Raw genomic sequence first — 27,624 nt, forward strand, 5'->3', positions numbered from 1 at the left:
AATTACATTCATTTCAATTAGATTATGTGCAGTGGTTTGAAGAAAAATTTCTGTCTCTGATAACATATTGTCAATATTTGTAGCTTAATAATTTAGATTCAAGTTTGACAGATTTTATTGCTTGTACATTAGAAAAAAGTTCTTTATCACCTTTCACACGGTTGTTAACAAAATAAGGTTGGTAACTGTAAATACGGACGATAGGATCAGTAAATAAAATAACGTTTTATTTGCAATAAACATGAAAAAACATGTAATGTGCCAAAGTCTCATAACGACCAAAAGAACAAGTTGACAGTCACCGAAGGTCAGCTACTGAAGATCAGCCACCAAAGGTCAGCCACCGAAGGTCATCTGCACAAAAATTCAAGAACTGTAAGACAAGTTAACAACGTTTAGATTAGATATATTTATTCAATCTTTAAAACTGTCATCTCATGCTGATTTTTGGAACTGAAAACTTGTCACTATAGCATATTTATAAAAAATAACTTCTATTTAAATTCATTTTTCTTTTTTACTAAAAATTAATAGATATTACAAAAGAAAGCAAATCTAAAACGGGCGTAAAAAAAAATTGCATTTGAAGATAAAAATATCGAAAAGAACATTAAAACAATTGAATGGTGCGGATTAAAATGATAACGTATGAAAGATTGCTGAAAATGTTAAATATTCCGTGCGTAACAAATTGAACAGCAGTTTAACGTTGTTACAAAATTTAATTAAACTAGGCAATCGGATAGATCGTAAAAGTGATGGTCCTTTGTTCTAATAAATCTCGTTAAACGAATTGTTGACATTAGATTTTATTGAATATGTCAACCGCACACAAACTTTAGAATGAGTCATCATTAATTATTAATTCATTCGTTAATTACCACCTGATGAATTGTTTGAGAACGTCTCGGAACTGTTGAACATCGACCACGATGTCGGCCCACTTCCAGAAATTGTCATGCAAGTTTCCATCCCACCTGCCTGCCAGCATCTTCTTCTTCTCTTCCTCACTCAGCTTCCGAAACTTCACCCTTCTCTCGTAGCTGCTCCAGTTCGGATAGACATGAGAAGCGACGACCTGGTGGTAGCCGATGTTGTAAGCTTTCACGTGGTCGGCGTAATAAAATTTCCAGTTCTGTTTAGGCCAGGATATTTCGACGAGGTTTGAAGCAGGCGCCATGAAGATGGACCACTGAAGTGCCGCTCCGTTCACTCCGACCATTATTTTTGTTTTCCTCACCCAACCAATCTGTAGAAAATTTCATTCGCATTCAAGTTTAGTATTTCATTCATTTTAAATATAAAGTTTTGTATAATTTCTTTTAAAAAATTGTGTGAAAATTTTTTTCTGTAAAAATTCATTATTGAAAAAATTGTTTGACCTGTTTTTGAATGGACATCCCCTCAAAGCTGACCTGACAGACGTTCCTGAATCCGAGCGAGATTGAAATGTTGACCAACTCATCGTAATTCAAAATCTTCCTTGTTCTCCTTTGCACCAGCAAAACATCACAGGTTTCATTTGTCGCGTTTTGTTGAACATTTGAAACATTGTTCATAATTTCTCTCGTCACGTGTTCAACTGCATCTCTCGGATTTTTCAAATAAGAAGATTCAACACCAAAGACGGCATTCGAGTAACACGTACCTGATGCAGCTTCGTAGAAAACTCTGTGAGGAAATTTTATGTAGAGGGTGCTGAGAATTTGTTGGTAGGTTTTGACGTTTGTGCATTCCTGAATGGTCTGGTTGTCGAGGTTCACTGGCTCTCTGTAGAATAAAATGTTCTGTAGATGGCGCTTGAGACGACCTGTCTGTCTGACGGTGCTGAAGAGAGGAGCGAACTCGTCCACCCAGAAGTGGTGGAGATTGCCTGGACAGAAAATTGTGATGAAGAAAGCGGTTTCTTTGTTGAACTGGTGAGCCGCTGGAATTGTTTGATTGCTAAAATGAATGGTCCAATAATTTTTTTGAGAATTGTAAGTGCCAGAGACACGAATGACTTGTTTAGTTTGGTTGTTTTTGTTGTGGCTGTCGTAAACCACAATGCGCTTCGTTACTTTGTACTCGGTGTGTCTGATGAAGCCAGGGTAGACTTCGCTGTAAGGTTGCTGCAAAGATTCGATGCAGACGTTGTAGAACGAGAAGACTCCTTTCTCGTTCATCGGCTGGAATTCTTCACCGCTGCCGTCAGATGCCTTGCTCGCGTTTTGCAGATTGAATGATAACTTTACATTTCTGCTGACTAGAAGAATATACCATAAAATATAAAAAACAACAGCAAATGAAATTAACATTAATACTTTAAAGCTCTGCATATCCATCTGCTAAGTTTAAATTTTTTATTGAAATAATTTTCATACTGTAAAAAATTTTCATACAAAACAGCAATGCAGCGACAATTACATGATATATTGGCATAGATGCCAAGCAGGCATGAACGCACGCACACACGCATGCATACGTCACGAACAAATAAATAATTGAACTTTGTGATACCTATCTATGACAATCACAAATTTTTACCTGAATTTGGGAGAGAGAAAGAGCAACAGTAATCATACAAATTTCTACAATGACAAAAGTCCTCTTATAATCGATAATCGATACAACCAAAGCCAACATACATTTGGATTTGATTTCGCAATAAATCGGAGTGACAGTGCGAATACGAGTGGATCGAGGCATCAAACGCAACCGCCTGTGATAAGCGAGCAGTTCGGTGCCTTTAATTAACTATCAAAGCATTTCTAATTACATAAATACATGTGTGATAACAATAGCTGCTACTACGGATACGTCAGAAATTTAATGCAAAAGCTTTCTAAATATGAATCACGAATCACACCTTGAAATAAGAATTAAACAGGAGTTGTCGACAAGGAACGAGACTTGAATAATTTTTCTCCAAAATTTTATGGTGATAGCAATTGAGACAAGTTACTAACTTGAGACTTACTAATTCACTTGAAGATTTTATAACATTAGTAATGATAATAATTCTAACAACAAACTATTATTTATTAATTTTATTTCCATTGAAGTTTAAGTTTTACGTATTTTGTTTAGACATGATTGATTATTTTAAAAAACGAATAATCATAAAAACCAAATTTATCCTGACATAATTCCATAGAAACGAAACGCTAACAGTAGTTTAACATAACACACATGCACACGCGCACACGCTCACATATATATAAACACAATACAGACAGACAGACAGACAGACACACACACACACACACACACACACACACACACACACACACACACACACACACACACAAATAACAATACATACATTACAGATACAGAAAAATACATTGGTTGCCATACATTACATTACATTGCCCAAGGTAAAATTTGTTCTTAAAACAAAATAATACAAATGAAATAAACTATATAAAAATGTGTATCTATGTATGTATGTATGTGTATGTATGTGAGTGTGTGTATGTATATATCTGTGTGCTGTGTATGCGTGTATTTGCATTTCTGACTTATATGTATGTATGTATGTATGTATGTTCACCTCATTTCTTCTTCAATGTTTTTCCAATCGCTAAATTAAAATTAAGTTTCTTACCAGTGTTATTGTTGTTACTAGTACTACTACTACAACCATTACTTTTACTGATTGACAGCTCCAAGTCAGAATTTTTAGACTTGGGCCTTCTTATTGAATGTTTCCTAAAGAAATTCAGCAGTTTGTTTTTACTCTGCTTCTTCTCAACTGCAGCTGTCTCAGCGCCATCATGGATGTTAAAACTGTTGGGTAGGGATGAACTACTGGAGAGAGATGACGACTGAAACTCACTCCTGTCAGTCGTCACAGTCGACTCCGTTTCGGCGTTGTTGGCCGATTTCATGTCGAACCTACTGCCTTCCAAATCCTGGAGACGAGTTTTGTTGTAGAAATCATCAATTAATTCGGAGAAGTCATTGAAGTCAATACTGGATTTATTCTTGGAGTGATTTTTCTCAACTGATAGTATGGATTCAGCACTTTTTGATAGCAAACTGGGTGAGAGGTTGAGAGCATTAGAATTTTCCTCTGTTAAAATTAACCCTGGTAAGTTTAATGAACGTGACGATAGGAGGTTGATGTTGTCTATTGAGAATTCTTCAGCTGATGTTGTCGTCGTCTCATCAGCTTCCAAATCCTCACCAATTGATTCATTATTTTTGCATTCGTCAGACCCTGTTGTAGGCGCGTCTGAAATTAGTAAAAGAGAAATTGTTTTTGTATCACTCTTTTATGCAGGAGCTCTGAAGAAAATGATCGCTCACGTACAAACAGAAAAAAACAAGAAGGTAATAATTTTTCCACACCAAACCAACCAACAACAATCCAATATTTAAATGTTTCAACTCAAAAACTGCTAAATAAAATAGAAAACCAAGAATGATCCTAAAAAAGAATAACAAATAAAAAATTACCAGATGTCGATGCACATGAGACGTCAACAGCTGAAGGAATCAAGGGCGACTCAATTAACATCACTTCACCCTTTTCTTCAACATTCTTACCATCATCATCTTCTTCTTCCTCCTCCTCCTCCTCATCATCTTTATAATCGTCTTCGCCACCATTATTACTCTGAGAGCCCTTAAAAATGACGGTGTTGTTGGCTTCGGTGTTGTGGCCAGACGTCGAGCAGTCGTCCTCTTCCGAGAATGTCGTCGCCTCGTGGAGGGCGTTCGTGATGAATCGCGCCTTCTTCAAGGAGTCTGGTTTGCTCTGCGGTTTGCCGCCACATTCTGTCGTTTGGATGTTGGTAAAAATTACATGTTTGGTTTTGTTAATTTTTAATATTTTAATAAATTAAAGTGAATTTTGAAGCCTAAATAATTATGAAATTGTATTTAAAGAGAAAAAAACAATGAAAAAAACTATTCCAATGTGACATGAATTAAATAAAATTTCCCAAACCTAACAAAACCTCATTAATATGTAATTAATTTACAAAAGAATGGCCTTCAAAATGAAATTAAATAAAAAACAATATCCCTTAATCATGTTTAATCAGTTTTAAATTCTCAAAACCCCATTCTTAACACACACACAGACACACACACAGACACACACACACACACACAGACACACACACACACACACACACACACACACACACACACACACACACACACACACACACACACACACACAATTCCATCATTACCTCGACTACCATTAATCTTCTCGGGTGTATTAGTCGCACCGTCCCCTCTATTATTCCTCATCCTGAATTCTGAACTCCATCTCCTAGTCTGAGAAGGTATGGACTTGTTGGAAGCACATTTAGGCGCCTGTGCCAAATTTATTTTCTGTTTCAAATTTCTGGATTTGCTTTTGGGGAGGGCAGCGTTTATGCATTCCTGCAGAAGATCATTTTTTATCGGTGAGTCGTCGTCATCATCGTCGTCATCTGAATCGCCCAATGACGATGAAGACGATGACTTCATTCCTTTTTTGTTATCATCATCATCATCGCCGTTATCACTGGTCCTATCATTATTTAGGGATGAAGATTTGCGAGCATGCAACTGATTGTTATCGAACGTAATTTTGTCATCGATGACGTCATTATTAGCGCCGGCGTGTAGGGAGGTATCTTCGTAGGAGATGGGCGGTACCTTATCCGGAGTGCCCTCCACGGCGTACCTCAGCACCTCGTCTCCCAGCATCTGATGATGTCTGCTGCTGTTTGAAGGTGTTGATGTCATCATATGCTTTGCTGCACTGGCTGCATTCTTTTTGTTTGAAGAATTGATAAACATCTTTTTCAACTTTGGGTGAATTTCTGCTTCAGATTTTCCGGGAGAAGAGAAATCTTTCGAGCCCAAAGAGCTCAGAGAATCATTTCTTGAAAAATTAACAGGAGTTCCTTCGAGGCAATATGTTTTAAATGAATCTTCCAGTAAGGCGTTTTGACTTTGCAAAAATGTTTTTTGAGGCTGGACGGATATGAAACGTCTCTGGTTTGAATCTTTTTTAAATTTTTTGCCAGCAGCTGAATCGTCGATCGAAATGTCGCTGAGAGACGTGACCCTAGAAATTTCAAACGGCGTACCTTCCTCTGCATACACTTTCAAAGTATCCTGATCCTGATTGGAATCCAGATTAGTGACGTGCTGATGGCTCTGCGGTTGCAAGTAGGCTTTGTTGTTGCCGGCCGACATCATTACATCACTACTCGTTGGGAACGGCTTTCTGGCCATCATCATCTTCACATCCCGACCATCGGAATAATTATTATTGACAACTTCATAAGTTACTCTCGAATGTTTTCTACTCTTTGGCATGGCCGCTTGAATGACCTCACTCAGCAAGTCGTCGTCGTAGTCCTCCCCGTTGTCCGACAGCGAACAATCCGAATCATTTTTCACATCTGCACCTTGCTCTCCAACTGGAATACTAGCTGTTTCTCCTCGAGGCCTATTGCTACTGGGACACCTCTCGTGCTGCTTGCCAGTTTTTGGACTCGGAGGCATGGTGTCGCCGGGAGAATCGGGCAGATCGCTCGGAGACACGATGCCACTCGCCCTCCTGCTATACTCACTGATGACCGAACTGTGCACTGACCTGGCATCGAAACTGCTGAGCGAGCCGAGCGAACTACATCTCGAAAACATCATCGGCGTCTGAATCGTCTCATCAAATTTGACGGTCTTAGAACCTCCCGAGCCGTTATGATGGCTGTTGTTATCACTAGAGCCCGACGACTTTCCAGTGTTCTTGTTTGTATTTTGATTATTCTGCTTGCTGACCATAGGAGTGATGTTTAGAGCCTCGTTTTCTTGAATGGATGGTAAGGTGGATGATGATTCTGCAATTTTTTCAACATGCACTTTATTGCCCACAGTCTGATCATGCTCAGTTTCAGAGCTCTTCACACTCAAGCTACTGAGGGAACTCGCTCTCGAATAACCAATCGGCGTGCCCTCCGTGCAAAATTGCATCGGTGTATCATTCGGACTGCACGCTGAGCCAGGCGAAATCTTGCTCTGTGCTGCACTTAAGCATTTATTTTTCATAATGTCAAAATTCTCTTTTTGACCGGCATCAGCTTTTTGAACCGTCGAACCAGATGGAAGCGATGTGACGTGACTTTTTGTTGGCTTTGCATTATTATGCAGTCGGGTGTTTGAGCTTTCGTACAGAGGCAGCAGCACTTGTTGTTTGTAAGGGAGGTAAGACTCACAGGGCAGCCATTTTATTTTGCTTGGATACTTATCTGGAAGAATTTCTTGATACTTTACGCTGTAATCTATTGGCTCATCTTTGGCCTCTTCATAATAATCAATTACTTTGTTGCTGTTCAAGTTGAAACTGTGCATGAGAATTTGATTAGAAGAAACTGACTGAGGTTTATTTAGTTGCGGATTATAGTTTAATTTGGCATTATTGATAATATTATTATTATTTACATGGTTATTGACGGTGAAGTTATTAGCGTTACTGACATTAAAGTTAGCGGTGGAATCGTTAGAAGAATATCCGAAATAATCGTTCCTCGAGCAGTCAATATCATTGATGGCGCACATCGAGCCATTCACTATCGAGAAGCCATCTGGTGTGTCCTCCGTGCAGTACAGTTTGGGCTGCTCGGTGGGGCTTGAATAGCCAGAGTTAACTTTGTAGACCTGACAGAGCCCTGGAACCTGCCTGCCCACATCAGGTACCTTCTTGGTAGTGGTGGTGGGTTTTGCTTTCATCTGCAGCTGCATCAGTCGTTGGTCCTTTACGTTGTGGATTGGATAGGTAAAGTTGGTGTTATTTGGAATGAAGTTTGCTGTGTCATTGTTGTCAGTTACGTTTGCACCGTTGTTACTGTTGTTGTTAATGATACAAGGCGCATTGTTTTCACGTTTCGTATCTGCGGTCATGAAGCCATTCAACTGATGTTCATCATTCTCCACAACATCCTCCTTAAATTTGGTACTAAAATCAATTGGCTCATCAACAGAATCGTCATTCAGGAGGACTGCATCACGGTCAGGGACATCCCCCTCCATCCCGGCACCGCTGATGATGACGGGCTGTGCCTGGTAGCTCGTCGGACTAGAAGAGCATGAGGTGAATAGCGAAGATGTGTTGGATTTGTAGAGCAAAAGATTTTTCAATGCAGCTGAACTGGCTATAGAAATAGATTTGTCTTCAGAATCAACGAGATTTCCCAGCAGTCTGACGGCTCCCAGCCTCCACAGAGTTTGCTGGTCCTCTCCACATCTGGCTGACAAGTTCCACAAGGAGCCACACGCATTGCTTACTATGTTGCAGTTGTCTGATTGCAGCTGCTTCAGTAAGATCTCAAAGCAGTTCTGCCTTCTGAGAACCTGTACATATCAAAAGTTCACATTTTAAAATGATATCTCAAACTAAATTTTTTCCAGAACAAAAACCATTCAACAGGCAGGCAACTAACCATTCGATACTGCTCATGCACCGCAACGTGAATAGAAATATTCCTCAATATGCCTCCCGCACACTCGATGATGGTGGAACTGTTTGAAGGACTAGAGTAAGTTAGTAAGGAGGTGATGAACTCGAGAGAGCCGGGGAAGTCGCAGATGTCAGCTTTGTTCTCGACAGAGTGGGCAGATATGTTCCAGAGGGCATCCAGGATGCACTTCAATGTTGACTCCTTCTCTGCCTCCATCCCCGCCGTCAGCAAACCAGCCACCATCCCGGACTGTTCATTAATAATTGTTTGATACTTTTATTATATTTTGTAATTATTTTCAAAAAGTGAGAGCATTGGAGCAGTGCTCTGCAAAGAAGTGGAAAAAATTCAGCGGGACCAAAAAGTTTGTGGAGCACTGCATTAAAGAATGGTTAAGAAACTTGGCAATAGTTAAATGATGAACAATTAAACGCATTTTATTCGATAGATAAAAGATTTATTGAACAATTCAATGAATGATTTTCATCTACATAACACTAATGTTTCCATCGCATCAATTTTTTAAGATTGGAAAGAAAAAAGAAAAAGTAAGAAAAATGACAAGAGCAACCTCCTTCATGACAATCTTGGCATCAGCATCAGCCTTCCATGACAAGTTCCTAAGCACGCTGGCAGCAACTTTCCTCAGCTCCTCATTTGGCGACTTCAACTGCTCAACCACTGTGGCCACAAATCCGTCAATCGAGCAAAGGATCGATTTATTTTTAGCAAATCCATAAGTTAAGTTAGTAAGTGCCCGGCAGGCTTGAAGACGGAGCTTAATCACGTTTTCATTGCAACAGTCACTACCAAATTCTTGGTTACTTTTTTTCAACACCAGAGCAATGGATTGAAGACCACCTTGAAGGATAGTAAACATTATTGCTATGTTATAAGTGTTAAGGGAACAAAACAAATTTTAAGTAACAAAAAAAAATCATTATAACAGTTCATCCCACTTTCGTTTCATGATTAATGATTAAATTATTGAACAAAAAAATGATAATCTGAAATAAAAAATGAATTTATTAATAGCAGAAGACACCTAGATAACAAATAGCCTGTCTTTGTTTATCATCAAATGATAATTTCATCAGAGATTCCAGTGCACTTGATGACATCTCTTCTGTATGACAAGCATATTAAGTAATCATTTTCACATTTATCTAATATATATTCACATATATTTATACCTAACTATATTTGCAGAAGAAAAACAAAAAGTGAATATTAATAAATTATAACATTTATAAAAAATAAGCATTTTTATTTTAAATTCATTTGTTGCATACCTTCTTGTTTGGTGTGTGCATTTTTATCATGGAGCAATGCTACAAGTGGAGGCTGATCTGAGTTAGCATTGGAGTTTAACATTGACAGCAGAGAATAAACTATTTCTGCCTGAATTTATATCAATTTATTTATAAAAATAACTAAAGTAATTCACTATTTTTCCTTATATTTTAATTTATTTATAATTGATTGTCCCCCAAAAATGGTAAGTTCTCAATATAAATAATTACAAATCAAATGGTCAATTAAATCATGTTAAATTAAAAGATAAGTGGTTATTAATTTCTTGCATGCTAATGAGTTCTGCCTAGCCAACATTAAATTTTTATTAAGATGTTTTATATTAAAATTAAATAAAAACAAATTAAAACATAAAAAATTGAATTAAAGAAGTAATTTGTGAAATGTAATAAAATAAAAATTAAAAATTAGTAATTTTATTTAATTCACAAAGAAAGTGTACCAGGCTATAGAAAGAAGGTAGATCAAATTGTATTTTGCAATTAAATCAGTAATTCTATTCACTCTCCTTCTTATCATCATCTCACCACAAGTTAAGTACAGAGAGCAAGTGCAAGTGCAAGTCTCTATCACTTTCTCTCACTGGACTCTCACACTCACTAAATTGTGCAAATTCCATACAAATTATAAAAAAATAATATAATACTTGTTTTCTCCATTCCTCGTGAAATGGTTTGTTAGTATTATGTGACATTTCTGCAAAATTATTTCGATTTAATAATTAATTTATATAAAATAAATATCAAATCAAAAATCCTCATCACGTCAGTGAAGCTAAATTTACAAAACATCGTTAGCGTAAGAAAAGTTAGTCAAAGCAATTTTTTAAAATAATTACATTACGTTACATATATACTTTAAATTCACATTATTACTATATTATTATATATATTACTAGCTAAATTATAATGTATTTAATAATATGTTAATTTTGTTTTATATATATTTATATATACGTATGTAATCTTTAATGACAGCTCGCAAATTAATTTCGCAGTTCGCTTTAAATAATTATTTACCGGCACTCTTCGCGTGTTTGCATTTTATAAAAAGTAAACTTAATCCAATATCGTTCGTTCAAATTCGCATTTTTCCTTTAATGTAGTAATTTAAGTTAATTTTATAATCAGGTAAATCAGCATTCGTATTTGTAAAATTGAACGAAAAAAATGGTGAAGTTGACGCAAGAAGTTATCGAACAAGCCATTCAATTCACTAATCCGGTGAAGGATAGGCAACTGGATCTAAGAGGTCAGTGTCGTATCGTATCGGTATCATAATTATTTCGTATCGACTATCGTTCGATTGATTGAATTATTTTATGTATGATAAAAGCGTTTACATTAGTGTTAGATTAGATGATTAGAAATTAAATTTAAACATAATGTTATTTTGGCATAAAATTAATTAAATAATAAGGTTTTATATTTATTTATTATATATTGTATAAAATAAAAATTACTTGTTTTATTATTATAGGTTACAAAATACCAGCTATTGAAAACCTGGGGGCCACCTTGGTAAAAAAATTATTAATTTAATTTTTTTTAGAACATTTTCTGTAAAAATAAATTTAAAAAATTTTATTTTCAAAAGATTTGGTTTTATTATATAATTATATTAATATAATTTTATTGTAAATAGTTGTAATAACTTTTAAAATATAAAGGATCAGTTTGACGTCATCGACTTTACAGACAATGAAATTAGAAAAGTTGATAATTTTCCTCTTCTGAAAAGAATAAAATGTCTTCTACTTAGTAATAACCACATCAAGTAATGTCCATTATTTTTTTTAATATTTTTATTGAAATGTTTAACAATGAAATTTTGAATTCAGTGAAGCCATGTTATTGTGATTTGTTCTTAATTTCACATTAATTTTTTTCCTTAGCCGCATCGAAGAAAATCTTGAAATCAACTTGCCAAATTTACAGTCTTTGGTACTAATGAACAATAGGATGACGGAGTTGGGCGACCTTGATGTGCTGAGCTCTATAAAATCTTTGCAAAGTTTAAGGTTCTTTGATGAAATTGTTTTTTAAACATAACTTCTTTTTCAATAATTTTACTAAGATCATTAAATATTTACAAAAATTAAAAATATTTGGCTTTAATGTCAACTTTAAATAAATGATTAAATGGGTGAAATATAAATTTTAAAATAATTATCATTAATGATTCATAAAATATTTTTTCTGCCATACCTTGAAACTAAGTGAATTAGGAAAATAAATAATTATTATTAATATTAAATTAAAAAAATGTTAGTTTATAAAATAATTTCTCACCAACAGTTTGCTCTACAACCCAGTTGCCAAGAAAAAGTACTATAGACTCTATCTGATTCATAAAATCCCACAGCTTAAAAGAATTGACTTTCAAAAAGTTAAACTAAAGGTAAGAAGAATTAGAAAAATTTTTTTCTCTTCTTAATACATTTTAAAACTTGATTTGTTTTTTTTATTATTTTTTCATTCAGGAGAAAGAAGCAGCATCAGAGCTCTTCAAAGGAGTCAAGGGTCAAGAATTGTTGAAGGAATTAGGGAAAAGATCGCGAATAGTTCTCCCAGCTCAAGAAAATGTTGCTGTTTCTTCGACCAGCCCCAGTAAGAACCAGCAAATTGAAAATGGCAACAATGTCGAGAAGGAGGTAGCGGAGAAAGAGGTTTTGAATCAAAGAGCCAATGTTGAAGCTATTAAGGTTATTTTTTTAATATAAGAACATTTTATAGAATATAACTAAAATTTGATGAAAAATTCAACTAATTTAATAAAATGTAACTTAATTCTGATAAAATATAATTTGTTTTCATGCTGCATAGGCTGCCATAGCATCTGCCTCCACACTAGAGGAGGTTGAAAGATTGAAGAAGTTACTACAGGCCAAAGCCCTGGCTAATAATACTGCTCAAGGTTTTCTAGTGATAAAACACTATTACTAAAACTACATCTACTAATGCCACTCCTACTTTTCTCTTGTTATTACAGGCACTCCCATCTTCGGTTCTTTTCTTTTATTACACTTGCCCTATGACTCTTTGTTCATTGAAAATCTTAACCTCAAAACTAGTTTTTGATATTTTACTATATTTATCTTAATATTTATAACCATTTTTAATATTTCATGTAATTTCATACCTTGTAGTTTATTTTTTATTCTTAAATATTTCGTTTCAGATGGCTCCAGAAATGAGGAAGAAGATATGGAAACATGTTAACTTGTCTTTTTTCTAGAAATTTTCCTAAAAACATAACCGTTTTATTATATTATGATAATGAATATATGATTAATATAAAATAATAAATTTTTAATTGATTAATATCTGTTATATCAAATCATTTTTACTTTTCAGGAATACAGTGAGCAAAAGCAGTTTTGTCATTTGTAATTTTCACTAGATAATGAATAACTATTTCGTCTTAATTAGTTTTGTTTTAATTAATTAATTAGTTAATTAATATTATTTTACTGTTGAAAAAGTGAAATCATTTACTATCAGATATTAGCATGGGTTGATAGAGAAAGCATATGTAACAGATACTACATACGCCTTTATTCATCCCTAGCCGTTATTTAGTTTTTGCTAAATTTTTGGTTTTCACTGAAAAAAGATTTTTTTCAAAAGATATTTAAATTTAAAATCCCGAAATATAAAATGATCCATTGATTCTATTAAATCTACGTACCCGCACCTGTGATGTGTTTTTATTAAGTAAAAACAAAACCTGGAGTAAAATTCAAGGTAAATTGGTTACATGTATTTCCTAGTTGGAAAAAAAAACTCGTGACGTCCTGTTATTAGTTAATTATTTTCTTGTATAATAACACATGAACATCATTTAAAGTGTATCTTTGATTAAGTTATTGGACTTCTTTATTATACAAATGTATTTTGATCGTATACACACGTATACAGATATAACATATATATATATGTATATACACACACAAACATTACGTTCAAAAACACACACAATTAGAAATATCTCTGAACAAATGTTATAATGTGGATTAGGATAAAGACACACATACACACACATGCACCGTAAGATGGAGATAATGTACACAAACTGGACGACAATGAAATGAAAATAGATATAACTCCCATTATAATTCTTATTGAAATAATTTGTTTTTTTTTCCCGTTTTGTTCTGCGAAGGCAGCAACAACAATAATAGTAATAATAAATAATAGTTAAAAACCAATTATTAAATTGAATTTATTAAATTAAAAAAAATACATCTTAGTAACATGATCAAATGATAGGCAAAATAACGACAGTAATAACGATAATAACTTTTAAACCGATGTATATATATACACAAATATACATACATACGAACAGAATGTACAGTGCGCGTGTGTACTATCTATTTACAATGTGTATTTATCCCAATAAGCAAGTATACACATCTTATACAAACATGTTTGTACGTACACGCATACACACCTATTTACATACATGTTTGTACGCACAAGCATAACAATGTACATTATATTAATATACGACCATAAATCAACCGTTATGAACCCGCTTTGATCAACTAGCCAAGGTGAGGGAAGCAATCATTTCCAAGTTCAACTTTTACCTATGACTATGGTCTATGACATGTACCCAACAGCTCCATCCAGAATCCAAATACACACACAAACTAAATAGAAATCCCCAAAAAAGCGAAACCTACAGCCCAATGCGAAACATACAGTGCAGTATAACAAAAAACACACAATACAACACTAATACATTTGTGGCACAGCAAAGCAGACATGTTACAAAAAAAAATTTACAAATAAAATTACAAGTATTCAGTTAAATTAGTTATTTTTTTACACTTTATAACTGATTTTACTTTCAAACTAAAGGCTCTCACTATTAACACACGATAAATAATGATAACTAATTATATTATGAAACACATTATCATCGTCCTAAAGCATAATAGAAATCACCGGTCAACCACTTTGTATATATATATATATATATATATATATATAACCTACGCATATGACCTATATGCATATATATATTTATATATATATAAAGGGAAGTGTGAAATATTAGATAGGTAAGAGACAGATAGATGTGTTGTAAAAAATGTTGTTAATTAACCTGAACAAAAATTATAAAGTATGCGAAATAGGGAGAGAGAGAAGGAGTGTGCGTGTGAGAGAGAGAGAGAGAGAGAAAGATAAACCATATATTAAAAAACCTAGCAAACAAGATGAAGTAAAATTATAAAATATACAAACGTACGCATAAAACATAAATACACGCATACATACAGAAATACATATATATATAGACAAACAGAAATACACACATACATACAGGAATACATACATATAGAATTATAAAACACAAACACATGTATTTGTATAAATTTCAGTAATGTACAAACTTTTACAATTATAGTTTTATTTCACACATTGTTGATATGATATGGTATGACTGAACATACATACATACATACACACACACACATACAAATTTATTTATATATTAACATACATATATACACGCATACAAACATAATAAAAAACAAAAAATATTAGCCTTTTAAGAATTTCATAAGTTAAAACAACTTTAAATCTAAAAAGTCGAGTTTGAAAAAATAAATTTAACTGGTCAACCAGTCAGTCGACCAATTAATCAACCAATCTATCAATCACCAGTCAGTCAGCCAATTGATCAATCAATCAATTAGCCACTAAAAACAAATGACCATCATTAACCGACCAACGGAGAAAAAGCGTAAAGCAACGAATGCACACACATAAACAAACGCAACAACAACATGGACTCATTTAAATCAAAACCATCAGCCCAGAAACGTCTCTCAATCAATCACTCAATCAACCAACCAAAAAATTTCGTGACAGTTGTAAGAGGTGGCGACAAAGAAGCGGTCAAGAGATCAACAAACCAACCAATCAAGCTTCAATGAAATAATCAATGGCCAAATTAAATTTTTTCTTAAAGATCAATCAACCAATATATCAATCAACCAATCAATCAATGGACCAATCAACTTTTGAAGAATCAATAAATGGAGACAATCAAATTTCAAGAAGTTGACTAATGGACCATTCAGAATTTTATGAATGCCTTGTAGAGCAGAGCAGATCGACTCAACCTTTTGTCTTGCTGCATTATGTACAGTAAGTCTTTTGACGTTGCTCTCTTCACTCGATTTCTTAAAGGCAATGTCTGTGGGAAAAACAATGAATGAATGAATGAATGAACGAACGAATGAATGGCAGTGAAAGAACGAATGAATAAGTGAACGAATGAATATATGATAAAAAAATAACTAAATAGTTTGATATCGTTATAAGTTTCTTAAAGTTATATTTACTTATAGAAATTTGAAAATGAAAGATAACGAAAGATGCTTTTTCAATCATACATCAACAAAAACATGACAAACAAGCAAAATTGTACACATCAACCACAAAAACTACATCAACAACGAAACACCAGCCGACCTGTCCAGGCAAGCTGAAACTTCCACCTAATACATTCCCATTGTTAAGAACTCCAGAAACGTTCAGCAGACCACCAGTAGAGCCGACACTGTTATTGGTCAGAATGTGATGATTGGACGAAGAGGAAGCAGAGGAGGCCAACAAAGAGTCCGGCAAAATGGTAAAACTTCGTTGCTTCCGGGGTCCAATGGCGGCCAGGGCTGTGATGTTGGATTGCTCCTTCCTTTTGTCCTCCATCTCTTGCATTTGTTGCTGTGAGTGAAAAAAGTAATGTATCCGCAAAAATTATAATAATGACAAGAGAGAGAAAGAGAGAGAAAGAAAGAGAGAGAAAGAGAGAGGAATATATCCAGGATTGATAAACAGTTGATGTTAACCTTTTTAGCAAGTTCCTTTTTTTTCAGTTGATCAGGGTCGTCGGTTTTTGTTCTAGACTGTTGTTGGTTTTCAAAAGACAAAAAAAAAGTTAATTCACTTGTAATGAAACTATGATGATGCTGCTGTTACTGCAACTGCTGATGGCACCACCATCTCTACTAACACTAACTATTGTAACTATTTTATAACCTTGGCGGCTTTCATAATGGCCTGACTCTCTATTTCTCTCACTCTCTCCCCTTCCAACCTGGCAATCTCCTGCCTGAATTTCATCTGCCTTTTCACTTCAGATTTCAGAGTCAGCAGTTTTTCATTCTGTGTGTGGGAGTGTTCAGTTGATGTTGTTTTATGCATATGTGTGTGCGTGTTAGTTATGTGGAAGTTGTATGTTTGAGGATGGTCATGTTGTTGAGTTTACTCAAGTATGCTTGTGTGTATGCGTGCGTGTGTGTGTGCGTGCATGTGTGTGTTAGTTAAGTGGATACGCATGTATGTTTGAGGATGGTCATGTTGCTGAGTTTACTCAAGTATGCTTGTGTGTTTGCGTGCGTGCGTGTGTGTGTATGTATGTGTGAATACTATGGTTGAGTTGTATTCAGATGTTAAATTGTTGTCATGAGTACATGGTTTTAAAAACTATTAAGAATGGGAGAAAAAACGATAAAAAGAATGATATTAAATTAATTAAAATACTACCTTGTATATTTCTGTTCTGTGTTCTGAGAGGACAGATAACTGTTCAAGGATAGTTTTTAATTTTTCTTTCACAGCCATCGACAACATATTTATGGAATCCGGCTGAACTGTCGATAAACCTTTCCTCTGGGCTATTTGTTGTCATGTTTTTAATGTTATTTATTTACTTCAGTCATGTCATGACGAAATTTATATAATGTTATTTATATAGACTATATAAGATCTAGCCATTTATTTGAAATAAAACAAGAGAAATAATTGAGCAAACCTATAGTGGAGACAAATTTACTCAGCAGGTGTTGGTCTAGAAATGACTCTTCTGTGCAAGATCGTAATTGGCCAGTTGACAAAATACTCGTAACTGATAGGATGTTTCGAGTTTCCTCATTCAAGTTGACTCCTCCCATCGTGGCCACATCATTTATATCATCATCTTCTGTTCGACTGTTAATGTGGAGTTAATAATAGAAATAAAAACTGTAATAATATAATAAGAATGATATTTAACAGTCACACAAATGTACATATGATATAGAATCAAAGCTCATTCAGCACGCATTGTTGACATTTACCTAATTGTTTCAAACTTTCGTTTTTCAGGTCTCGAGGCTTGCAAATGTTGTTGTATTTGTTGTTGCCTATGATGGTGCAGTTGCTGCTGCAGTTGTTGCTGTGCCGCGAGAGACGTGGGCAGAATGTTATTGTTATTCCGTAGCAGTGTTGCTGTCATGTTGTTGTTGATATTGTTGATGACTTTTGGGGCTGCTAATGTCGTTGTTGTCGTTGCTGCTGCTACTGCTGCTGCCGTTGTTGTGGCTATGATGGCAGCAACTGTGGTGGTCGGCGTCGTAGAGACAGGCTGCACTTGAGGGAATGATGCAAGGAGAGTGGAATTTGATGAGAGAATTAGTCGTGGAAGTGAAGATGGTAACGGTGTCGTCGGAGCTATAAAATTTGTGTTTGTGTGTAGGGCTGCTAACTGTTGAGCCTGTAGTTTTTGTTGCCCAGTCGTTAAGTTGTTGAGTAACTGATGTGTATTGGACGAAGGATTTGAGAAGCGTGTTTGTAACAACCTTGTAGTTTCTGGTGTAGCACTGATGTTGTTGTTAGTGTTGTTGGTGTTGTTGTTGTTGGATATAGGAAGAGCCTGCATCAATCGAATTTGTTGCTGTTGTTGAATGTTTTGCAGTTTTTGTTGTTGCTGTGGGATGCCTGTTACTGGACGAATTGTAGTTCTACTGTTACTGCCGTCTACAGCTAACATGCTTGCCTGTCGTGTTGAAATATAAATAAATAATAATGACAAAACGGCAACTTGCAAGGGTTAAAATAATCAACATAAATAACGATATCCCCAACAAACCTGAGTTGTTGTAGCAGCAACTATTGTTTGTTGCTGTTGATGTAGTTGTTGCTGTTGTTGTGTGGCAGTCAGGAAAACTACAGAATTGTTGTTGTTGTTAGTGGTGTTAACGATGCTATTTGTGTTGTTCTGTATGATGATGTTGTTGGTGTTGTTGCTATTGGTGTCGTCGGTGCTTGTATTACTTATGGGCGGTCTGATGCCGTCTATTTGCATCTTGTTATTGCTTAAAAACTGTCTGAGGTAAGGTAGACTTTTCTGTATACAAAATTAACATAATTCAATGTAAAATTAATGAATAATAAGTAAGAACTAACATATAGCAATCAATAGTTGAAAAAAAATCATACGAGATACAAACATGTTTTTGATTGGATGTTGAAGAGTTCACATTATTTAAGATTTTTTATCTTTACTGAATTCCTTTTCATGTTTTCATAAACAAAATAAAATTTAAAACAAACAAAAAAAATATGCACCAAAAAAGAACAACCCAAACTAACTTTTAAAAATGGAATTAGATAAGGCTGAGGGGAGGATTTCAGCTCCTTCTGAAGTTGAGTAGTGAACTCCTCTGGAGTCACTGCATTGTCCTGCATTTTAAATTTTATCAAATTAGGTCAGATAACAGTAGATAAATAGAACGCATTAACAATATATAAAAAAAACAAAGACCATACAATGATATATCAAATAATACAATGTAATAATGTCCATTAAAATTAGATAAGCTAGATCGGCAACTTACCACAAGTCCCTGGATGAGGCTCAACACATTGTCAAGTGTCTCCTTCGGTTGATTCGCTGCCAGCTTTAACAAGGTGGACAAAAAGTTTTTGCACTTTCGCACATTTTCCACTACCTCCTTGTTGATTGATGTGAGAGCTGTTTTGGGGGGATTGGACAGATTTCTTTAAAATTTGGCAATAGAAAATAAAGCTTTTATTTTTAAAAATCAATCTTCGTTTGGCAAATTTAAAAAAATATGTATATGAAACAAAAAATAATGGATAGAATGTAGAATCATTCACAGATTCATTCATTTGACAAACCAACCAATGAATCATCATCATTTACAACTGAAAAAATATATCCAAATGAAAAAATATATATAAATAAAAATTTGGTAATTCGAAATTAAAATTTAAAAGAAAGTGAATCGAAATAAAAATGCTGAAACTAAAAAGGTAACCAATAATAACAAACCATCACCATTAGGTTGAATTTGATTGGTCAACGACAGTTGCTGCTGCTGATTGACAATAACATTGGGTGCTAATTGAAGTTGTGGCTGCTGTTGCTGTTGTTGAGCAACAATCATCGTTGTTGTAGTCGGTTGAACGGGTAACAATGGAACTCGTTGAGTTAATGTTGTTGTTGCTGTTAGCTGCTGCTGTTGTTGAGTATGCGGAAGGATGTGCTGGGGTTGTATGAAGAGCGATCTTGTTCCTGCTGCTGCAGATGCTGAAGATGTCGTCGTTGCTGTGGCTATGATAGATGCTTGAATGATTGGCTGTTGTCAAGACAAAAATTAAATATATGAATAAATTAAAAAAATAAAATTGACATAACTTAATTACATCTTAATTGTAAAAGATTTATTGCCAAAAAAGTAGTAGCAAAATGAAATTTTCATATCCTACTGACCCTGACAACCTGAGCTGGTCGACTCTGTGGCTGCTGTAGCTGGAACTGTTGCACAACAACAAGCTGGCCCTGTTCATTTTTCGTGACAACCAAGCCGGGGGGCACGCCACTATTCATCATTACACGCTACGTTTTGCTAGTCTAATAAGCAAAAAACAAAATCTTAAATTAAATGCAAATAATTATCGTATTAATAATGCTATAAATACATACATATAGTATAGCTGATAAGTACTTAAGAAATAATTTAGACTGAGACTCATACATGAATGAGCAAATTTTAGATAGCCGGTGCAAAAGAACAAGACATGGAGATATATGAGAAAAGAAAAGAGCACATGCAGCAGAAAACTAAAAGCTTTTTAGTCTTTTTACTTTTACTTAATTAAAAAAAAGTATGAAATGTAGAATCAGGAAGATTATTAAAGAAATTGAAAACTTAACAAGAATTTTCCTACCTAAAAAAAATATTCGGCCGCTTCAATTTCAGGTTTCGATACTAAAAAAATATAACGTGACTGTTACCACTGAGACTAACTCACTGTAATTTTTGTTATTAATCTAAAAATTGGTAATTAGGGAATCCAGGCATAAAATAAAATTGAAGTTAGTATGTAAATTCACTACTACACAATTTTGAACGTCAAATTATTTCTATACAAATCATCCGTATAATTAGTAGTGTCCGATAAATGAATTTCGTTCGTTTAAATGCTCAATTTTTAACCATTGCCAGAAAATATCAAAATAATTTGTGAACGATAAAACTTGCGTTCGCCATTTTATAAGAGAAAATTGTAATGAATTTTATTGGCTAGCCAACGACCAATCGTATTAACGCGCAAATATTTATAATCACCAAAAAGATAGTTTAAAATTATTTTCAACCATTTGTAAGTATTATAATTAAAATAAATTATTTACAATGTAAATTTTTATAATTTAGTTTTAAAAAAAATTTTTTAATTTACTTTCATTTTTAAAAAAAAGCGTCAGTAATTTAATCTATTATAGTGTCGGTCTTCTTTTACCTGTTTACAACTGCCTTCCACTTTTAGTTGTAAATAAACTTTCTATCGTTAAAATCGCTATCGGCGATTACGGAAAGTTCGCAAAACTCCAAAAAATGAGCACTAATCACTCTTCAGTAAAAATTTTAAACGAAAATGTAGACCAACTAACTAAATATGAAGACATGGTGAAGGCGTATGAGGATCTCACCATTGAAGAAGTGCATTTTATTTATTTTATTTCAATTAAAATTAAATTAAATGATTTTATATTTTTATTTCATTTTTAAATTTAAAATTTTAAATTAATAAAGTTAGTTCTGTTAATTCTAAATTATTTAATTTTGTTATCAATGAAAAACTGATCAATCAACCAATTCTTCATTTTAAATTGAAATTAATTTTGTTTTTAAAAATAAAATGTAAAAAGCACCAAGGCATTTTAAATTTAAATAAAATAATAAATTAAAATTAATTAAATTAAATTATTAAATTAATTAAATAATAAAATAAGCTGGAAAACTCACAAGTCACTTGAACTTTTTGTTTTTAAACTTTTCTGTATTATATTTAAAATTTAAATTTTAAATTTACCATTTATATTTTTTTAAAAACTTGTTAATTCTAAAAAAAGGGAGCAGAGATTAAAAAACTTGTGTATCTACTTACCTTTTTAAATAAGAGACATTAGTAATTAACTTGTTTTGTTAAGTTTTTAGTTAAAGTATGACATATGATTGGGAATTTGGAATTATGGTATGTGGTATTGTTGTATGTGTTTTGTATCTGAGTGTATGTACAGTACTCACACTGTATGCAGGACTATGTTTGTATTTTTATATGCATTTTTAATGTATATATGTATGTATGTATGTAGAAATACATATTGTTTTTTTTTATATGCTTTAATTTTAATATTATCAATAAATGCTCAGACTATGCTATATATCTAAGATATAATGTACATTAATATACATACATGACATCATATCATGTGTCAATGAGATATTAGATAATATAATAGATTATGATATAATATATTATAATGTAATATATTATATTATAATATATTATATTATAATTAGGGATGCACCGAAGTTCAGCTCCGGCCCCGGCCAAAATCCGGCTTTTTTTTCAAATCCGGCCCCGGCCGGATTTGGTGGCCGGATTTAGGGCCGGATTTGGTGGCCGGATTTAGGGCCGGATTTAAGCGTCTATCAACTTTTAAAAATGTTATAAATAGAAAAAAAAATTTTATTGAATTCAATTAATTTTATGTCAATAAGTTAAAGGCTAAGGCTAAGCTAAAGGCATACATGACACATAATAACAACATCACTAATTGTGAAGTGAGCTGGACAATTTTCTTTATGCTATAACATGGGTTATGCATAAATTATAAGCTGATCTTTGTGTAAAAGAACTTGTGCACGTGTATATACTATATATTGATAATTGCACATGACGGATTATATAGTTACATTATATATATATATATATATATATATATATATATATATATATATATATATAAAGGTATATATATATATTTAGAGAGAGAGAGAGAGAGAGATACATAAGCACATAATTTAAGAACATGGTATGTTAAAGGTTAGGCTAGGTATACATTACACATAATTACAACATCACTAATTGTGCGGTGAGCTGGACAATTTTCTTTGTGCTTTAACTTGGGTTATGCAAATATGCATAAATTATAAGCTGATCTTTGTGTACAGAATTTGGCGTATCACACAACTTATTCATATATTTGAATTAAATAACTATTTGCTTGGTGTTATTTTTTGATGTTCAACATGTAGATAACCGTAAATGTGAGTATTTTTTCTAACGTATGTAAAATGGTAACTAAAATCCGGCCCCGGCTCCGGCCCCGGCCGGTTTTTGAATTTCAAATCCGGCCAAGTCCGGCCCCGGCCAAGTCCGGCCCCGGCCGGATTTGAAAAACCTGAATCCGGTGCATCCCTTATTATAATATTACTTAGTTATCATTTTTAATTTATTTGATTAACTTTTCTACTATCCTAGCAACGTGTGGATGCTGAACTGGATGAATTATTGAAATCTCGGAATGAACTTGAAGCCAAGATGCAATCTCTGCACCCAATATTGTCAGTAATCAATTGTTCTTCTGCTTTACCTTTAACCTTATATCTATTTCATTCTTTTATTTTTCCTTTTCTTTTTTTTTCTCTCTCTCTCTCTCTCTCTTCTTCTTTCTTCCCTTTTCAGTAACAGTACTGATCAAATATAATTAATTATAATTATTAATTATAATCAATCATAATTTTATTATAACAAGAAATTACTCTAATTGTTTTTAATTTTGATGCAGACCTGGCTTACAGGCCGTTGAGAATGACTCCAAACAACTCTCAGACATGATAACATTCACGTCATCGCTGGCTGAGAATGTCAGTAGCAAAGTTAGGCAGCTGGATTTGGCGAAAGTAGGGATGTGCTGTGATTGTATATGCGTTTTTGTTTGTTTGTGTATGTGTGTGTGTGTGTGTGTGTGTGTGTGTGTGTGTTTATACATTAACAATCAATCAATCAATCAATGATACTCCTTTGTCCATTGAGGGACATTCAAAGCCGGTAACTGCTGCAGCCGTGCAAGGCATTTTAACCGTTACACTATTATTTATTAGTGAAATAATACACTTCACACTCGCCAGAATCGAGTTATGCTGTGTTTGCAGAGGGTGGAGGACATCTTGGACTTGAAGTTCTGCACTGATGGCGTTCAAACTGCACTGCATGATGAAGACTATGAGAAGGTACAGCTGCTGCTGCTGAATTCATTCAACCATTCATTCATTCAACCATTCATTCATTTATTCATTCATTCATTCAATCATTCATTCGTTCATTCATTCACTAAATCATAGGCAGCAGCACATATACATAGATTTTTAACACTGGACGAGGATATATTGAGGATGAGTGCAGACGCCAATGAAGGTGTCGTCTTATTATTACCTCATTAATTTCCAACGAGAATAATAATTTTATAAATATTAACTGTTGTAATTATAATAATAATAATATTAATTAATTAATAAGCAATAATAGCACACACATTCACACTGATGCATACGAAACATATCCACTATCATGCGTTACAAACACTTGAATACACCTTCATACATTCACGCACACACACACGTACGCACACACACACACACGTACGCACACACACGCACACACACGTACACACGCGCGTACACACGCACATTCTCAGGTAGTACACTAGACACATCCTTCAAATTGCTACACGAGGCACAGACGAAACTCAAGAGCATCGTGCATGGCAAGTTCGATTCGGCCGTTCGCAGTGGAGACGTCGCTAGCGTTGAAAGGTTTCATTATTAATATTATTTATTATTATTATTGTTATTATTTATTATTATTATTACCATCTATTGTTATTATTGTTATTATCTTTTGTTACTATTGCTATTATCTATTTTTATTATTGTTATTATTTATTGTTATTATTGTTATTATTATCTATTGTTATTATTGTTTTTCCTACAAAGATTTTTCAAGACATTTCCGTTGATTGGTGAGAATGAGGCAGGCCTAGTTAAGTTCTCAAAGTATCTTTGTTCTCAGGTCTGCTTGTTTGTCTGCTCATTTTTCGTTCTTTGTTCTCTCTTGTATCGTAACTCATACATGCAAAATGCTAACCAATCAATCGAAATATGGCTCACACTCGACTGACCATTCAATCGAATTATGACCCAAACTCTACTGACCAATCAATGAAAAGATGATCCACACTCAACTGACCAATCAGACGTCGCCAAATCAAACAACGTCCATTCCACCAATCAAACAGCTCAGTGACGTCACGGAAAAGAAAGTAACGCAGGCGCTGCAAACTGCGCCGTCAGACAAACGCTACAACGTCATCTTCAGCGACGCTGCCACCATCTTGTTTGAAGACGTCGCCAGGGCTGTCGAGATCCATCAGCCACTCGTCGAAACTTATTATGGTGTGTACGTGTGTGTGTATGTGTGTGTATGTGTATTGAGGCCCGGAACGGAAAAATTTGTGAGGCTGTTTAATTAATTAATAATCGAACTCGAACCCGAATTTGTTTACTTAGATTATCATTGATAGTTGTGGGTGACCAGCTGCGGTAGGTTCAATCCCTATCGTGTAATGTAATACTAATTACTAACTATCGTTTAATCGTTAAACGGCCTAATTCGTCAATTAATTGCCGAAATTGATTCGTTATTCGGCTTAATTAATTAATTAATTTATCGATTAATTGGTACAGTTGTTGGTGTTGTGTTCGATTCCAGATCTTCGTCAATGCTGTCGTCCAATCAACAGTCTATTAATAAATGTTCAAAAATAATTCACATTTTGACTCGTTTCAATTAATTTTGACAAATTTCAACTTGGATTCGAGTGACTTTCAAGCTAATTGCACTTGCTCGGCTCGGCTCGCGATCGAACCCTCTACGAGAAGGTCTACAGAAAACGGTCGGCACTAATATTGGCCGGACCGCTCGAGACGCCTGCCTCAATTGTCAACTACGTAGCTATCAAGATTTCGTTTTACCAACGAATCACCACCTTAATTAACTTATTTATTATATTTATATATATATATAATGTATATATATTATGCATTTATAATGTACAACATTTATGGGGTAAAAAAAACTGTAACTTCAAATTGGTCTCACGAAGAATTTACCCCACGATGAATTTTTCCTCGATGAATTTTTCCTCGGTGAATTTTCCGTAGACCCTTATTTTATTCAACCATTCAAATGAATATTTATTCGTTCATACATTCATCCGTTTGTTCTTTCATTCATTCGGTGAAAGATTCTTTCATTCATTTAATAATCCTTTCATTCATTTATTCATTCATTAATTCAACCAATCAATCGACCGACCGACCAATGACAGGGCACGGATTGTTGCTGACGTTGGTCAGGCACCTGCAGAATGAATGCGACCGACAGGTCCGACGTATCGTCTGCCAGTTCAAAGACACTAGGAACTTTGATAAAAAGGTTTAATTATTATTATTATAATTGCTATTATTATTGCTATTATTGTTATTGTTGTTTGTTAGATCCAGCTGATCCAACAGCAGCAGAATGCCTTCCAGAAGCAAGTCAACGAAAGGTTTTTCTTCCTATGTTTATTTCATTATAATGTCATGATAATCATCACTATCATCATCATCATCAACACCACCATCATCATCATGAATATCAATGAAGTTCTTATGAATATTAATGAAGGGTGGAGCCAAGAGAGGCTGATGTTCTATTGGCCGAGGTTGCTATCTTTAGCACTAGGACCGAATTGTACATGAGGTTCCTAAGGAGAAGATGCTTCGTGAGTTGTGATAATAATAATAATTATTATTATTATTGGGAGTTATGATAATAATAATTATTATTATTATGATGATGATGATGTTTTTGCCGGTTGATGGCGATGATGATGATGGTGGCTATAATTTTTTTCTCTCATTCAGAATGACTTGGAAGTTGCATTTCAAGATGAGGAAGTGCTGAAAAGTTAATGCGAGCTTTTCGTTTATTCACTCCTTCGTTCGTTCATTTGTTCATTCATTCATTCATACTATTCATTCATTCATTCATTCATTCATCCGTTTATTTTTTTGCTCACATGTTCACATGTTCATTTTAATGGGCTTTAACTGTGAGCTTTTTCTACATTTTTTAACTACGTTATTTCGTAATAACTCTTTCTCTTCCTCTCTCTCTCTTTCTCTTTCGCTCTCTCTTCTACTTTTTAACCCAGTTACATAAATGAATACTAACTGACCCAATTATCGTTGACCTAGATAAAAAAGCGGAAGTTGATCAGCTGTTGAACGGGTGTGAACTAAGCACCTTCATTCAAGAGTTCATCGGCGGTTACATTACGATGGAGGAGTATTTCATGAAGCAGATGGTGGCGAAGGTTATGATGATGGTGGTGGTGATGGCGGTGATGATGATGATTGTTGAGGATGATGATGGTGATGATTGTTGATGAGGGAGATGACGTTTGGTGAGATAATGTTTGAGAGGCGGAACCAAGAGAAGGTGATTTCCTATTGGCTGGCGTTGCAACAACAACACACACACACATCATCATCATCATCATTAGCATCATCACTACAATCGCCACCACCATCATCATCATCATCAGGCAATTAGCATGGACCAGTTGGATGAAGGGGGTCTAGTGATGAATTCGAGCATGG

At 34.3% G+C, this 27,624-nt stretch overlaps 4 protein-coding genes across 4 annotated transcripts in view; 2 read left to right on the plus strand and 2 right to left on the minus strand.

The window, feature by feature from the left end:
• Positions 1-91: 91 nt before the first annotated feature.
• On the minus strand, positions 92-10,458 carry HELRODRAFT_191982 (hypothetical protein; the record flags this gene model as incomplete). Its single annotated transcript, XM_009020171.1, has 9 exons — positions 92-1,249; positions 1,416-2,245; positions 3,590-4,219; positions 4,444-4,764; positions 5,187-8,343; positions 8,433-8,699; positions 9,022-9,311; positions 9,743-9,851; positions 10,411-10,458. 9 exons carry the CDS (start codon positions 10,456-10,458, stop codon positions 878-880), a joined length of 6,024 nt encoding a protein of 2,007 aa, XP_009018419.1. The 3' UTR covers positions 92-877.
• A 475-nt stretch (positions 10,459-10,933) lies between these two features.
• On the plus strand, positions 10,934-12,709 carry HELRODRAFT_157108 (hypothetical protein; the record flags this gene model as incomplete). Its single annotated transcript, XM_009020172.1, has 7 exons — positions 10,934-11,015; positions 11,244-11,284; positions 11,434-11,540; positions 11,659-11,784; positions 12,062-12,164; positions 12,247-12,417; positions 12,590-12,709. 7 exons carry the CDS (start codon positions 10,934-10,936, stop codon positions 12,707-12,709), a joined length of 750 nt encoding a protein of 249 aa, XP_009018420.1.
• A 3,148-nt stretch (positions 12,710-15,857) lies between these two features.
• HELRODRAFT_191983 (hypothetical protein) lies at positions 15,858-21,079 on the minus strand (the record flags this gene model as incomplete). The annotated part of the gene is made up of 13 exons (XM_009020173.1): positions 20,802-21,079; positions 20,340-20,483; positions 19,899-20,205; positions 19,441-19,577; positions 19,196-19,285; positions 18,693-18,950; positions 17,902-18,599; positions 17,598-17,773; positions 17,330-17,460; positions 16,823-16,948; positions 16,633-16,689; positions 16,256-16,507; positions 15,858-15,977 (listed from the first exon to the last, which is right to left on the minus strand). Exons 2-13 carry the CDS (start codon positions 20,457-20,459, stop codon positions 15,858-15,860), a joined length of 2,472 nt encoding a protein of 823 aa, XP_009018421.1. The 5' UTR covers positions 20,460-20,483; positions 20,802-21,079.
• Positions 21,080-21,465: 386 nt separating this feature from the next.
• HELRODRAFT_191984 (hypothetical protein) overlaps positions 21,466-27,624 on the plus strand; it is a gene marked incomplete at its 5' end in the record, with an annotated part of 9,349 nt that continues 3,190 nt past the window's right edge. The window contains 15 exons of the mRNA XM_009020174.1: positions 21,466-21,570; positions 22,435-22,581; positions 23,399-23,481; positions 23,706-23,820; positions 24,049-24,150; positions 24,262-24,334; positions 24,615-24,732; positions 24,913-24,988; positions 25,215-25,371; positions 26,307-26,413; positions 26,476-26,528; positions 26,648-26,744; positions 26,887-26,929; positions 27,220-27,338; positions 27,570-27,586. Coding sequence (XP_009018422.1) covers positions 21,466-21,570; positions 22,435-22,581; positions 23,399-23,481; positions 23,706-23,820; positions 24,049-24,150; positions 24,262-24,334; positions 24,615-24,732; positions 24,913-24,988; positions 25,215-25,371; positions 26,307-26,413; positions 26,476-26,528; positions 26,648-26,744; positions 26,887-26,929; positions 27,220-27,338; positions 27,570-27,586 — 1,412 coding nt within the window. The remainder of the gene's footprint in view (positions 21,571-22,434; positions 22,582-23,398; positions 23,482-23,705; positions 23,821-24,048; positions 24,151-24,261; positions 24,335-24,614; positions 24,733-24,912; positions 24,989-25,214; positions 25,372-26,306; positions 26,414-26,475; positions 26,529-26,647; positions 26,745-26,886; positions 26,930-27,219; positions 27,339-27,569; positions 27,587-27,624) is intronic.

The sequence above is a fragment of the Helobdella robusta genome, assembly GCF_000326865.2.
Source record: "Helobdella robusta unplaced genomic scaffold HELROscaffold_27, whole genome shotgun sequence".
Taxonomy (NCBI): Eukaryota; Metazoa; Annelida; class Clitellata; order Rhynchobdellida; family Glossiphoniidae; genus Helobdella; species Helobdella robusta.